Raw genomic sequence first — 13,045 nt, 5'->3', positions numbered from 1 at the left:
ACACATCATACATAAAAGATGTTGTTGACAGGGCATACAGAGGACAGTGATTCCCACCATGAAGCATTTTTTTGTCACAATCCAGAACAAATGACCAATTTGTTTCCTGAATGTCAGCTGTGATGGACAAGCAAGAGAAATTTGCACTGCAGAAAAGGAACCGGGGCCTTATCAGAACTCTCATTTCACAACTGTTACAAGGAGTCACTCACAGTGAAAGCAATTCTTTAATGTGATTATTGAAGTAATTAATTCTGAAAGTATATTAAAGTGTAAGTGGCAGTTTTAACAAAATCTAGGAACTCTTTGAAGATTTCCCAATGAATGCTGAAAAAGCCATCATTCCACAAACATACAAAACTTTATAACAGCTGAGCAGATATTCTGGTTAAGATAAAATGTAGAAAAAACAAAGCAGACAAAAGGGACAAGCTATAAAATGTGACCCAAAATACTCTGGTGGTGAGTTAGAAAAAGAGAAACCTGTGAAGTCCCACTGGGCAACAGAATGAGATGTAAGCCAGAATTTTATAACTGTCCAATGACTAAGAAAAAACTGGGCCAGGTGATACTGCTGCTAACATGCCTAAGTATAACATGGAAAAATCAGAAATATCTGTATTTGGATGAAATTGGGAGGCATCTATGTCCTACTGAGCTGCTAGCAAAACAGAAAGTTATTCTAATAAGGGAAGACATAAAAGACCATATAATCAAATTAAATATTTTCAGATTAGTAGTCTAGAAAACTTTTCTGAGAGTCCACTCAAACTGACTCTGTACTTGAGTCAAAGGATGATGCAATCTTTGTCCATATTGTTTATTAAAATTCCCCACAGGGGATAGCAAGCAGTAAAGAAACGTCTGAACTGTCTGAAGATAAAGCCACAAAATAAATTCTAAAGACAGCAGTGTGTAAGAACCTCCCAGTACAATCAAGAGTGGATTGAGTGGTTTGCCTGCAGAGATAAGGAGGACTGCATTTCTCTCCTGTGGAACACTGCATCACAGGCTTTTTGAATGTCCATTGTGGCTCTGACCTTCCTATGAATCACCATGGATTTGGTGCAATTGTTGAACCAAATCTGCAGTCAGCAGAGAATCTCCTCAAGATCTGGATGCTGTCATTTGCTGCTAGGTGCCACCAGACTGGACATAGGAGCATGAGATTTTAGGCAAGAATCAGCTTGGCAAGAATGTTGTCATTTTCTGCATTTCACCAGCCCAGAGTACAGCTCAGCTGGAAGTCACACATGAAAGGGAAGGATATGTTCCTCCAAGCAGCTCTGTGCCACTGCAGGCGGTGTTCTGTGGTGTGTTCATTGCTCCTCCTAAAAGTGGATCAGCCCTGTCAGAAATGGGTTCTCAGGCAAACATTGGCCTTTTCAGAGGTGTAACAGAGCATAAACTGATGAACAGAAACCTGCATGTGGTTTTAATGAATGAAGGTCATTAGTGGCTTTACAAGGCTAGTGTCAGCACCATGTCACAGTTTAAAGACACCAAGTTGCCAGAGGACACGATGGTCCCTGGCACTGAGGCTGGTCTCCTGCTGACCAAGGGAATGGTATGGGGACATGCCCTGGTGACCCGACATGTGCCTGAGGCCATTCTGGTAACACAACCTGTGCCCTTAAGATCGAGAGGAGAACTCCAGCCAAACTGGGGAGTTGGCTGAAATCTATGCTTCAGAAAGACTGCTTTCACAAAGAGAAAAAGCATGTTTCACCTTAAAGCAATTAAATGCTTTGGGACGTTTTTTATATGATAAATACTTGCTGTTGGCAGGATCTGTCACACCATCATCAAATTTTATAAAATGTCATTGAAATTCTGCAGAAGAAAAGAATAAAGAGCACTATGAAGATTTTTTTTTTTTTAATCTAACGATAACTAACTAACACTTGGTGCATCTTTAAATGTCAGAAATACACGAAACCTATGCATAATTTTATTTACAAATTAGTAAAATGCATGAGGCTATTTAAAAAAAAAAAAAAATCTGCAGAGAATTTGTGCTCATGAAGACTGTTGAATGAAGCTGTTGGTACAAGGTTCAATTGATCCAGCCCAACTGACTCTTGCCAAAAATAGTCAAAGTCTAAAATTAAATTATCAAATCCATTCTTTAAAAAAACAAAGGAACAAAGGGACAAAGTAACCCACTGCTATCCTCTAACATCTTATATGAGGAACCACAACGAAAATATCAACTCCAGAAGTATTAAAGGGAAGGTCCTTAGAGGAGAGAGCTGATGCTAAGCCATGTTTCTGTCTTGGAAGGTAAGGAGCAATTTAAAACACTTGCTTTAAAATGACCACACAGCTAACACAAACAAGCAGAACCAAACAGATAATCTGGAAATAATTACTCCATGAAACGTCTATGTGCTTTTTGCAGTGTACAATTCAAAAGGCAAAATCTGTACTTAATAAGAAATATAGTTTCATCTCACAACGCTGCCATGAAAACCTTTGCTTTTATGTACATTGCTATTTTATAATGTCATTGTTGTGAATGCTGGATGTCTGTATTGTAATAGCTGCATGACTACAACCTCCATCAATGACAAAGCAGATAATGAATGTGCAGGTTTTCATTTTCTAGAGCCTGCATGTTTTTATTTTACATGTAAAGCTTCTTCTGCATGTTATTATAGATGTTAATTCTTATACAAAATTAAATTTATGATAAGCCCTCCGAAGAGTAGGATTTGAAGAATAAGCACTAAAATTCCATAACAATGTTTTTAATTGCCCTTCCCATGTGACAGGACTGTTCTTTATAAATGAGAAATAATACCACAATGAGATATTCTTACGATTATAGTTACTTGAAGTAAAGGAGACAGAAGATATAGAGCTAGAAAATGCTAGAAATCATGGGGCTGGTCAATTTAAAAGAGTAGCTAATTTTAGTTAAATTTACAAAGCAATTTTGACTGAAAAACAGTTTTCGATTGGTTCATTAAGCAAAGGAGGAGGTGTCTCAATTTCCCATAATAACACAGGATATGTGTCCTAGGCACCAGAATTAACATATTTGGTGTAATTATTTTTTGTCAACTGCTGAACTAAAACTGCAGAATTATTCTGCAGTCCTAATTAAAACAAAATGCAATAAAAATTCATGGCATTGACTTTATTGTTCCCAATACAAAACAACCAGATTCCTAACACACGGATCTTTAAAATATTCATTAAATTATAATAAAAATAGAGGCCAAATTCTAGGAGTTTGTTTTTACAACAAACAATCGGAAACATAAATATTGCATGCCAGTTATCACACTTAGTGAGTGTAATGTTGATGGATGAATTTGTAGTAGCAGTGCCCAGCACTACACAACTGGTTTTGCAGGGGTGTGTTGCTGTTGCATCGTTTTGATGACACGCTATCCCCGCATTAATGTTGCTCATTATCATAGCTTTTCTTGGAGGGGAAAACAGGGATAAAAATAGAATAATAATGTAAAACGCTATTTCCTTGGTTAGTAGAAGTACCTAGGACAGCAAAAGCAAGGGAGGTATCAGAGCTATTCATTCTCTTGCTGATTCCCAGCACAGTGAGAGGAACCAGCAGGAAGCAGGTCCAGCCATCACTGCCTGGGCAGAGCAGGCTGGGAGCACCCCTGCAGGGGCAACTTCTGCCTCCTCTGACCACCACAGGGGAAACTGCAGCTCTGCCACACAGAGTCATGGCCACATCTACCTCATAGTCAGCCGCTTTAGCCTGCAGTCCTATGGACAGAAGGCATATGCCAGCCTCTGCAATGAATCCAGGCATCTGCTCTACAAACATTTAAGTCAAGTGACGGATTTAGAACAGATCTGACAGATAGCTAAGATATTTTGTAGTTGTTTCATAAGCAAAAAATCAGTAGCTGGAAGGTATGGCAAGATCTAAATTGGAGAAGTCTCTACTGTGAGCTCAAGCACTGTACATGTGGGGAGGGCTTTACTGGCCAGTCCCTAGGAACGGGCTGAGCAGCCTCTAGCTGGAGGTATAGGGGGAGCTAAGGATATCTGGGGCCAAAGGGGTTTAGGAATGACTGCACATACTGGGAAGAGGAGAGGGGGATAAGAGAGGGGAGACTGGGTGACTGCAGTGACTAGACTCTCTGCAGGAAACGACTCTTCATGACTGATGAAGGGACAATCTGAAAAAACAGTTTTCATGAGCAGGGACCTTTGGATAGAGTAGCTTGTGTATCTTCCTTCCCACTCCTTCTCGGGCAATTGGTACTCAGTGCTCAGTGAGGCACTGAGAAACTTTTAAAGGAAGGCTTGACAGCAATTCCCCTTTGCCAAATCCAATGCCAATACCCCTGATGGGGTATGGATTCATGCTCAGACAAAAGGTTTGCTCAAGCAGGACCCAAAGAAGGTCACACACAAAGAAGGTGTGAATGATAGATGAACTCTTTACACGAATAGGATAGTGAAATTAGGTAGATGTCAAAAAAAACCCCCACAATCCTGATGAAAGGGAGTAATGACAGTATGTTTATTAAGTGGGGAGTAATGAAATACATCTATGGTAGGGGTAGAATGTGGGTATCTAGGCAACATGCAATATTTTGATCACTGCATAAATGGGGCAGAGAGAAGCCAGGTGAGCTTTGCATTAGCCATGAAGCCTGGTTTTTGAGTGTCTTGTTAGAGTCACCTGTGCTGTTAGTTGGACTAAGGAAGCAGGACCTTACTTACAGACAAGTAATCTGCCTGAGCCTTTGTTACTAAATAATACCTGCAATCATTTGCCATGGAGTAAGAACAGCAGACATGTTAGCACTTAGGTCTTTGGGACAATTGACTGGTGGCAGTTAGGACATTTTAGACAGGAAAGGGATCCAGATTGACACTTCTGCAGACAGTAAAAGAACTGTACATCATTATCCTATGCATCTGAGCCACAGTGGGTTCTGCTGAGAAATCCAGATAAAAGGAAGATACTCTTCCAGTAGTATAGTGTAAGAAAGACCTGCAAGCAGACAGTAACTTCAGGAAGTGCTCAAGGTAGGAAACTGCAATTAGAAATAAACGTTCTGCAATTCTGCAGTCCCGTATTAAATCCTAACATTCCTAAAAAAAGGAAAAGTTGAAGTTGCGCCTCCAGGAAGTTTTCTATTTGATGGCTTAGGCAAATGTTCATCATCTTGGTTTCTATAGCTATCATTTTTAGGCTACTAAGTAAAACCATGGAGTACATATGTAAAATTCAAAGCTGTGATTCTCAATAGCCCGCCCGTAGGTAACTTTATAGCTTTAGTCACTAATTGCTCTGAGCTCCCATATCTGTTGAATGACAGTAAGCAGGAGCTTCTAACTCCTACTAAAGAGGTTACATGCATAACTACATTCTGGGCAGTAAGGCTGTACTCCAACGCCATGGCTCGTCGAGACCAGTTGCAAGTGCCCAGAACCAGCCTTGTGGCTGGTCTGCTGCTAGAGGCGACTGGAAAATCCACGAAGGCACCTGAAGAAACGGAACGCGGTGGTTAACCGCACCGAGGTTTTCTGTGCGTGCGCGTTATTCTGGCGATAACGCGCTCTGCCCCCGGCAGCCCGTCCCAAGCCCGGCGCGCCCCGGGAAGCCCGGCGGCCGCTCCCGCCCCGCGAGTCACCGCGGGCGGGGCCGCGCTGCGCCTGCGCGCGGGGGCGAGGCGGGGCGGCGCGCGGGGTCCGCCCGCCGTGGGAACCGCCCGCCCTCGCGCCGCTTCCCGCTGCTTCCCCCCGCGTCCCGCCGCAGGGCCAGCGGTGAGTGCCCGCGGGCAGGGCCGGGCCGGGCCGGGCCTGTCCGCCCGCCAGGGCCGGGAGTGCGCCCGGCATCCCGGGCGGTGCTCCGCTGGCATGGGCGGGCGCGGCGGATGGGACGGGACGGGGCGGGGCGGGGCCCCCGGCGGCGCCGGGCAGAGGGGTTCTCTGCCCGCGGACACCTCGGGCCGTCCCGGCGCCGTCCCGGTTGGAGCCCTCGGCGGGTTTCCCCCGCCGCCCTGCTCACGGTGTCCATTTCTGCCCCGCCTAGACCATGTCCAAGTCCCTGAAGAAGATCGTGGAGGAGAGCAGGGAGAAGAACCAGCCCGAGGTGGACATGTGCGACCGCGGCATCTCCAGCATGCTGGACGTGCCCGGCCTGTGTAGGTACCGGCGGCAGCGGGCGGGCGCTGCGCGGAAACTTCCTTATTTGTCCCGGGCGAGCGGGGGCCGGCCCTGGGCGCGGGGATCCGGGCTACCGCGGCCGCGCCCGGGCTCTGCCCCGGCCCCGCTGCGGTGCTGCCGCCGCCCGAGGCTCTTGGGGCGTGCGGGGCTTGAGGGGAGATCCTGGGCTGAGCGGAACGCCCGGAATCGGGCTGCCGGCGGCGCCGCAAGGAGCCGTGCGTGTGTCCCGGGGGAGCCTCGCACCGGGGCTCAGCGTTCCCCGTCGCGTTGCTGGCATTCTGGCATTTGACTGATGGAGAGACTTTCCCTCTTCTCCATCCTGCTCCTGAAGCAAAAACACCAGCCAAGTAGCATCCCCACTGGTTTTTGAAAGGCGACATCAGCCTGCAACTATGCGCCGCTGGTCTTTGAAGAAGAGGATAGTAATACTGTATCACAGATACAGCAACATCGTGCTTTGGATATCTTACTATTGCACATGCTTCCTGAACCTTGACAGGGTGCTGCTGTTGGTGTGGCACATTTGCTGTAGTTACATTTACAGTAAATACAGCATGCCAATAACAACATGCTGTTACGGTTCTGGAGAACACGTAAATGAAGAGCAAGTTAGGTATCTTTGCATAGAGTGTACATGATGTTATGGCATAGCCAGTACTCAGGGAGTTAGAGTTGTAACTGTCTGTAAGTGTGCCACAGGCTGAAATTTTTTTGAATGCGTGACACAATGAGGAAAGAAAAGCAAAATCTCAGCCAACCAGTGTTCTTAAAACTCTTGACTGTATCGTGGCTTGGCTCTTTATTATGTTTGTTAAACTCGAGAGCAGCCAAGAGCAAACGTACTTAACTTCTCACAGGATAGATAAGTGCTCAGGGGAAGGTATGGCTCACTACCAGCTCGCCATTATCTGCAGAGTTGGGAGCACATCAAGGTGTTATCATTATCAATCACGTCAGTAAAGGATGAAGTCTTAAGTACAGTTTTGCAGACTTAGGTTCTGTACTTAAGTCTTCATTCTGGACTTACTCTTTTTCCTGCTTCTGGGTGGTGTGTGGGACTTTGTGAAGATGGTTTTGTAAGAACCATATGTGTGAACTCACATTAAATAGAAAACGTTGCTGCACTTCTGTTGGATGAGCAGTTATTTGAAACATGGTAGTGCTTAGCTCACATTAATTAGAGATGAATTTTGAGAACCATAGTTAGATCTGTCAGGTATATGGGGCAGCCACAGAGTACTGTTGCTTTTGTTGACTTGGTGCCTGCTATCAACACTAGACACATCATTAATTAATTAACCAGCTTTGATCTTTCAGGCATGGAAAAAGCATAATGTTGAAGGACATTGATAATCCTAAAAAAAAAAAGCTTTTCTTGCACAAAAACTCTTTGGGGTTGGTTGTTCAGGCAGAGCCAGGGTGGAACACTGTGCTCCCCAGATGCTCCCTGATATCAGGTTGCTAATTAAGCATCTGAAATACTTTGGCAGGGAGCTCCCTACATGAAGTATCGACTTGTGGTACCCTAGTTAGACTGCATCAGAGGGGTCTCTGTGCAGGTGCTCTAGATGCACATTGTGTGACTTGATCTAGCATGGGGATTTGGGGCCTTCTTCAGTTTGAGATTAAAGTTAGGGAGGGGGGAAATGATGACTGGTTTCTGTGAAATTAATTGCTTTTTCAGTTACTATATTCTCTGACAGAACACATAAGTTGGTTTGGGTTCTTTTTTACCATGGAGGTATTTGCCTTCTGGAGAAGGAATACCTGTCACCAAATAAAAAGTAATGAATAGTTATTACTTTTGAATTTTTAGTAATGGCTTGAGGAAGTGTTAAACTTGTTTTCAAACCCCTGTCATCTGACTCTAAATGGATGGTCTTCTCTAATGTATATTAGATGTTTGGTTTTCTCTGGCTCTCAGAACTGGCATGTAAGCTAAAGGAGACTGCCAGTTACCTTTCCTTCTATGTGTGTTGCACACCTTTCCAGGGTGGTGTTAAAGCTTGCCTTTTCAGCTATTTTTATTTTTTTCTTTCATGAAGTAAAGATCTCTGTTAAAATCAATTACCACTATTCATGCCCAGTGATTCTTTTTGTACAGCATTTTGTCTTTAAGAAGATCCACTAGATGTTGAGAGTTAAGTTTAGATAATGATTGGAGGGAACATTTTTTGCTATTTGAGTTTTGTAGGTTGGAAGGTATGCCTGAGTTACTGTGTTCAATAGCCCCTGATCAGCATTTTGTCTCACATAATTATTTCATGGTTGTGAATGCCCCTGCCAGAGGTCTCAAGTACCCCTTAAAGGTAAACTGCTTCCTGTAGTCCTTGCTCTTCAAGGAAAGGACCAAGCCTTGTCTCACTGCATGTTTAAGTACTTACTGCAGGGTGGCTAATGAGCTTGTATTTTACCTTTCTTAACATAATTCACTTGGGCTTAGTACAGACACAAGGATTTGGAAGTACCATGTAACGTCTGTTCACTGGACCAGTCCTTTTCCTTAAGTGTCGCCCTGTTCTTTCCATATGTGTTCAGAAAAAAAAATCTAAAAGTAAGTGATGGAGAAACCCGGTTTTATGTGGGGGCATAGAGGAGCAAAGGGGAATATATGCCCTGTCTTGGATACAATTCTCTTCTGGCTTCTCTTTTCAGTCTAGTGAAAAGCTTGCTGCAGTATAGGGCATTCACTCATACTTTCTTTTGCATTGTCTTCCACCTTCTGTAGTAGCTGTGGGAGAAACAAAGCAGACAAAACTTGCCTCTGTCAAATACCCATGTCTCTTTCCAATTAAGGATGAAATACCTCCATCTGGAAGGAGATTGACAAGTTAGCTTAGACCCGTAAGCTTGTCAACCTTTACATCTCTTCCCACTTTGATGTTTAGCAAAGAAAGAGTATGGTTGCCAGCTTATATACAACGCGACATTCAGATTCACACAAAAAAAAAGGTTAAGTAGTCCCTGAAGGACTTCTGACTTGGAAGTTCATTAATGTCATTAGAAGTAGAGTTCTATTTTTGGAATATTCCTTGAATCCAGGCACTTCCATGTTTTCTCCTAATGACTTAAAGTACAAACTAGAATTGTGTTACAGACCTTCAGAGCATATGAATTTTTGATGCTTTCATAACTGTAATATGGGAACTATTTTTCAGATATGTTCTGTAGAAAAGAGATTTCATTTGAGACAAAAAAATCCCCTGATCTAAGTGTTTTGTGCTTTAGCTTGTCATGGAAATACCATGTGAAACAGTTTTAAGTGATAAAGACTTCTTTTTTATTATTCGAGCATATGATAAAACAGCAGTTACACCATTTGTGTGCACATCTCTACTATAGTTGTGCATCCTCCATACATAAATAGTGTAAAAAATATCTTGTCCTATGGAAGTCTTCTGTTGTATTGGTTTGGGGTTTTTACCTTCATATTGTGAAATAAATAGATTATATTTATTTATAAGGCACCGACTATGGACAGGTAATGGTAGAGAGCATTAACAGACATCCTGTAGGCTGAACAAGCTGGTCCAGCAAGAAGGGAGTGATGTTCCCTTTCCCTAGCATATCAAAGGATGTCAAGGACTTTGAACAGCCGTCAGCAGCTATGGGATTGTTCTTACAGAATGGACCAGTCTCATCTATGTGTCTTTTAAGCAGTTGATATGGAGGAGCTATGAGTAAAAGAGTTATTTTGCCCAAATAACTTGCGACATCTGCTCTGCTGTCAGGGAAGGAATATTGGATGCAATCCTATTTATGTGTTAATTTGTTCTCATTATCATTCCATCTGTAAGCTATTCATATTTTGCATAAAGTACATACTTGTGTGGTAGGAATTAACATGACTAGAATTATTTATCAGAAAGTTAGCGTTGATAAAATTGTTCATTTCTAAAATAATGAAAGCACAGAAGATGGAGGGGCAGGCTACTTGTAACAATACTGTAATGCTCATCCTGCATTAACTTCCTCCAGTGGGACAGGCAGTGTCTTATCTTGGCTCAGCAAAGTCGCTGGGGTCTTCCTGTTTTGTGGGTGTGGGGTTTGTTGTTTTTTTGGTTTTTTTTTTGTTTTTTTTTTTCTAATTTATTCTACTTTGGTGTGACTGTTGTGTCAGGTTGGTTGTTTGGGTTTTGTGGTTTTGAGGGGTTTTTTTTGATGGGGATGACTTTTATTTGTTTTATATTTTCTTTGATAATTAGGTTGAGTATTGTCATCCAGATATTTTATGTAAAGCTAGCTTGCAGTGTGTGGCAGCAGTATATGAAGAGATTTGATAATATAGCCAAAATGGAAGAACTTAAATATTCTTCCCTTGACTCACTCTTTTTTGAAGCAGTGGGACTGGGACCATAATGAGAACCTGTGATTACTGTGCAAGTAAATTGTTCTGGCAGTAGATATTATCCTGACCCTCTGACTTCTGTGTGAATATCTGAAAGCATTCATGAAATCACAGTAACTTAGTGCTTGTACACTAGTGACTATAATGTTACCAAGGTAGTGTCCAGGAGCTCCTGCAATGGCATCATAGGGAGGTTACAGCAATTTCCCATGGGAATCTCAGTGCCCTTCTGTTCTTGGGAGACTGGTACATGGGCTGAGTCGTCTGCCCATGAACAACATGACCGTAACATAAGTATGTTATGCTTACCTGGACTGTGTACATCCAAATCAAAATTGCCCCACCAGGCCCCCTTTAGCCTTCTAGATGTTACTTGGGGAAGTTAATCAGTTAAGACCCATGTCTTCCTCACCAGATTCGATAATTTAGTTGTCCTACAGAATGACTTTGTATAGGATGAGGTAAATCTCAGTCAGCTTGACATCCCACAACACAGTCCTTTTCACAGGAGTAGGCGTGTGGCAGTGTAAGGAAAACACTGTTTTTCTGTAACACATTTGGGGGTTATGTTTGTTCCTTCCTTTTTCTTTTTTTTTTGTTTGTTTGTTTTGGTGTTTTTTGTTTTGTTTTGGTTTTTTTGGGTTTTTTTTTTGTCTTAGAGAACTTTTCCCCATAGGTTGCTAAGAGACTAGGTGCTGGTGCTTAGATGGTGCTTGACCAACACAAAAGACATAGCCGAAATTTGGGAGGGGCAAGATCACATGAGTTTTGGGGGAGGGAAAAGGGAAAAGGACAGGGCTGGGGGAGCTGGGGGCTCCTTCTTGCTCTGGGCATCAGAGAGGACATCAGGCTGCCGCTTGCTGCGGGAGGAGTTCACTGCCAACAGAAAGTCTGGTCCTGGGAAATCGACCATCATCTGCTCGTGTGCCCAGAAATTCTGAGCTCCTTCACCTGCCCTGCAGGAGCTGGGTCAGCCCTGTCTGGCTGTCATGGCTTCTTCAGCACTGCTCACTTTGCCAGGACATTCCCCCTTGCCTGCGGGGACATCCTGCTGTTCCAGCCACCCAGGAGTTCCAGCCCAGGAGTTCCAGCCCAGGAGTTTCCATTGTTCCAGCTTGGTGCTCTCAGAGTCCCAAGGGATCAGACTGCCAAAGCCCCTCGAGGTTCCTGGTTCTGTTTATTATTAATGCTGTAGTTGTTGTTTATTTGCCTTGTTGTACTTACTAGTAAAGGACGGTTATTCCTTTCCCCATAGCCCTGCCTGAAAAGCCTCTTTAATCTTCTAAATTATAATAACTTGGAGAGGGGGGATTGAATTCCCCATTCCTAGAGAGGCCCCGCCCCTCCTTAGCAGATACCTATCTTTCAAACCAAGACACACGTTATTATTCTAGGGGCTGGTTGTTTGACACAGGTCAGTTTGACGTAAGTGAGCAAATTTCCCTCTGAGTAAGGTCTGAGCAAGTACTGCCTGCTTGGCTCCCTTTCTTAAAATGCTTCTGAATTTGCCTCTGATCTGGTAGTAGCTTTGGACCTTTCAAGACTGAAGAATCTCTTTGTCTTGATATGCCTAAAGTGCTGCTGGAAGTAGTCCAGAGCACAGACACCTAAACCTTTGCTCTTTTCAAAATAGTATTGGGACATAGCCTTTCTTGTTCCTTTAGGGGATGTCAGCCTGCCACCGTTGCTGGTAAAAGGTGCCACGGGACTTTTTGTCATGCATCAGGACTGACTGAGATAGCGGAGTTTCAGACAGTGTCTAGGCTTCAGTCAAATTTGGACAATAAAACACAGATTCGAATGTCTTTGCTTTAGGGATTTTGGCCTTGAAATTTTTAATGTGGGCTTTATTCTATTTTGTATAGATGTGAGAGAAGAAACCTTTCTGAAAATAGTCTCAGTTGAAGAACACAGTGATGGGACAAAAAAGGAGAGGGCGTAGTGAGAATAATGCTTCTAACCTTGTGTTGCTAAAGGCCAGTGGTGCACATGGCTTGATGGTGTAGTCAAAAGGTTTACCTTTAAATATGCAGACAACTTACGGCATTTAAATTCATCAGGAGTTCAGTGTTCAGAAGACCGAAGTCTGCAGCCCCAAAGATTCCTTGCCCTAGAGTAAGCATCCATGCTTCCTTTGTACAGACATAATGACACTGTTTAACTTCTCTGCTTTAAAAGCAAAGTGGAATGGAAGCAACTTTGTACAGTGTCAAAAACAGTATTTCTTTTTCCTTTTTTTTTTAAAGCAAATTTTTTGTTGATGCTGTTGACTCTAGGTAAAGCCTCAGAGCTCCAGAATGACTTGTTTTTGAAGTAAAATGAAGAAAAAAAGAGTTTTTTTCCTGTGATTGATGATGTCAGTTTTGATCTGGCTTTGGTGTAGGTTCAATTGCCATGGAACTGAAGACATTGGACTAGAGGACTTTCCATCTCAGTGGTAGGGCTACACTTGTGGTGGTTGTGTTCTTACTAGTCAGGCTTGAATATCAAGGGCCCATGAAATGTTGACTTTTACTGATTGTCACAGTTATTAAA

General features: G+C 43.2%; 1 protein-coding gene across 2 annotated transcripts in view; it reads left to right on the top strand.

Moving 5' to 3' along the window:
- Window positions 1–5,681: 5,681 nt before the first annotated feature.
- Window positions 5,682–13,045, top strand: part of RSU1 (Ras suppressor protein 1) — a 103,036-nt gene continuing 95,672 nt past the window's right edge. For both annotated transcript variants that reach the window (XM_058420767.1, XM_040086278.2), the window contains exons 1-2: window positions 5,682–5,760; window positions 6,029–6,140. In XM_058420767.1, coding sequence (XP_058276750.1) covers window positions 6,032–6,140 — 109 coding nt within the window. In that variant the 5' untranslated portion in view covers window positions 5,682–5,760; window positions 6,029–6,031. The remainder of the gene's footprint in view (window positions 5,761–6,028; window positions 6,141–13,045) is intronic.

The sequence above is a fragment of the Hirundo rustica genome, chromosome 1 (genome assembly GCF_015227805.2).
Source record: "Hirundo rustica isolate bHirRus1 chromosome 1, bHirRus1.pri.v3, whole genome shotgun sequence".
Lineage (NCBI taxonomy): Eukaryota > Metazoa > Chordata > Aves > Passeriformes > Hirundinidae > Hirundo > Hirundo rustica.
This window is presented reverse-complemented; position numbering and strand designations above follow the sequence as displayed.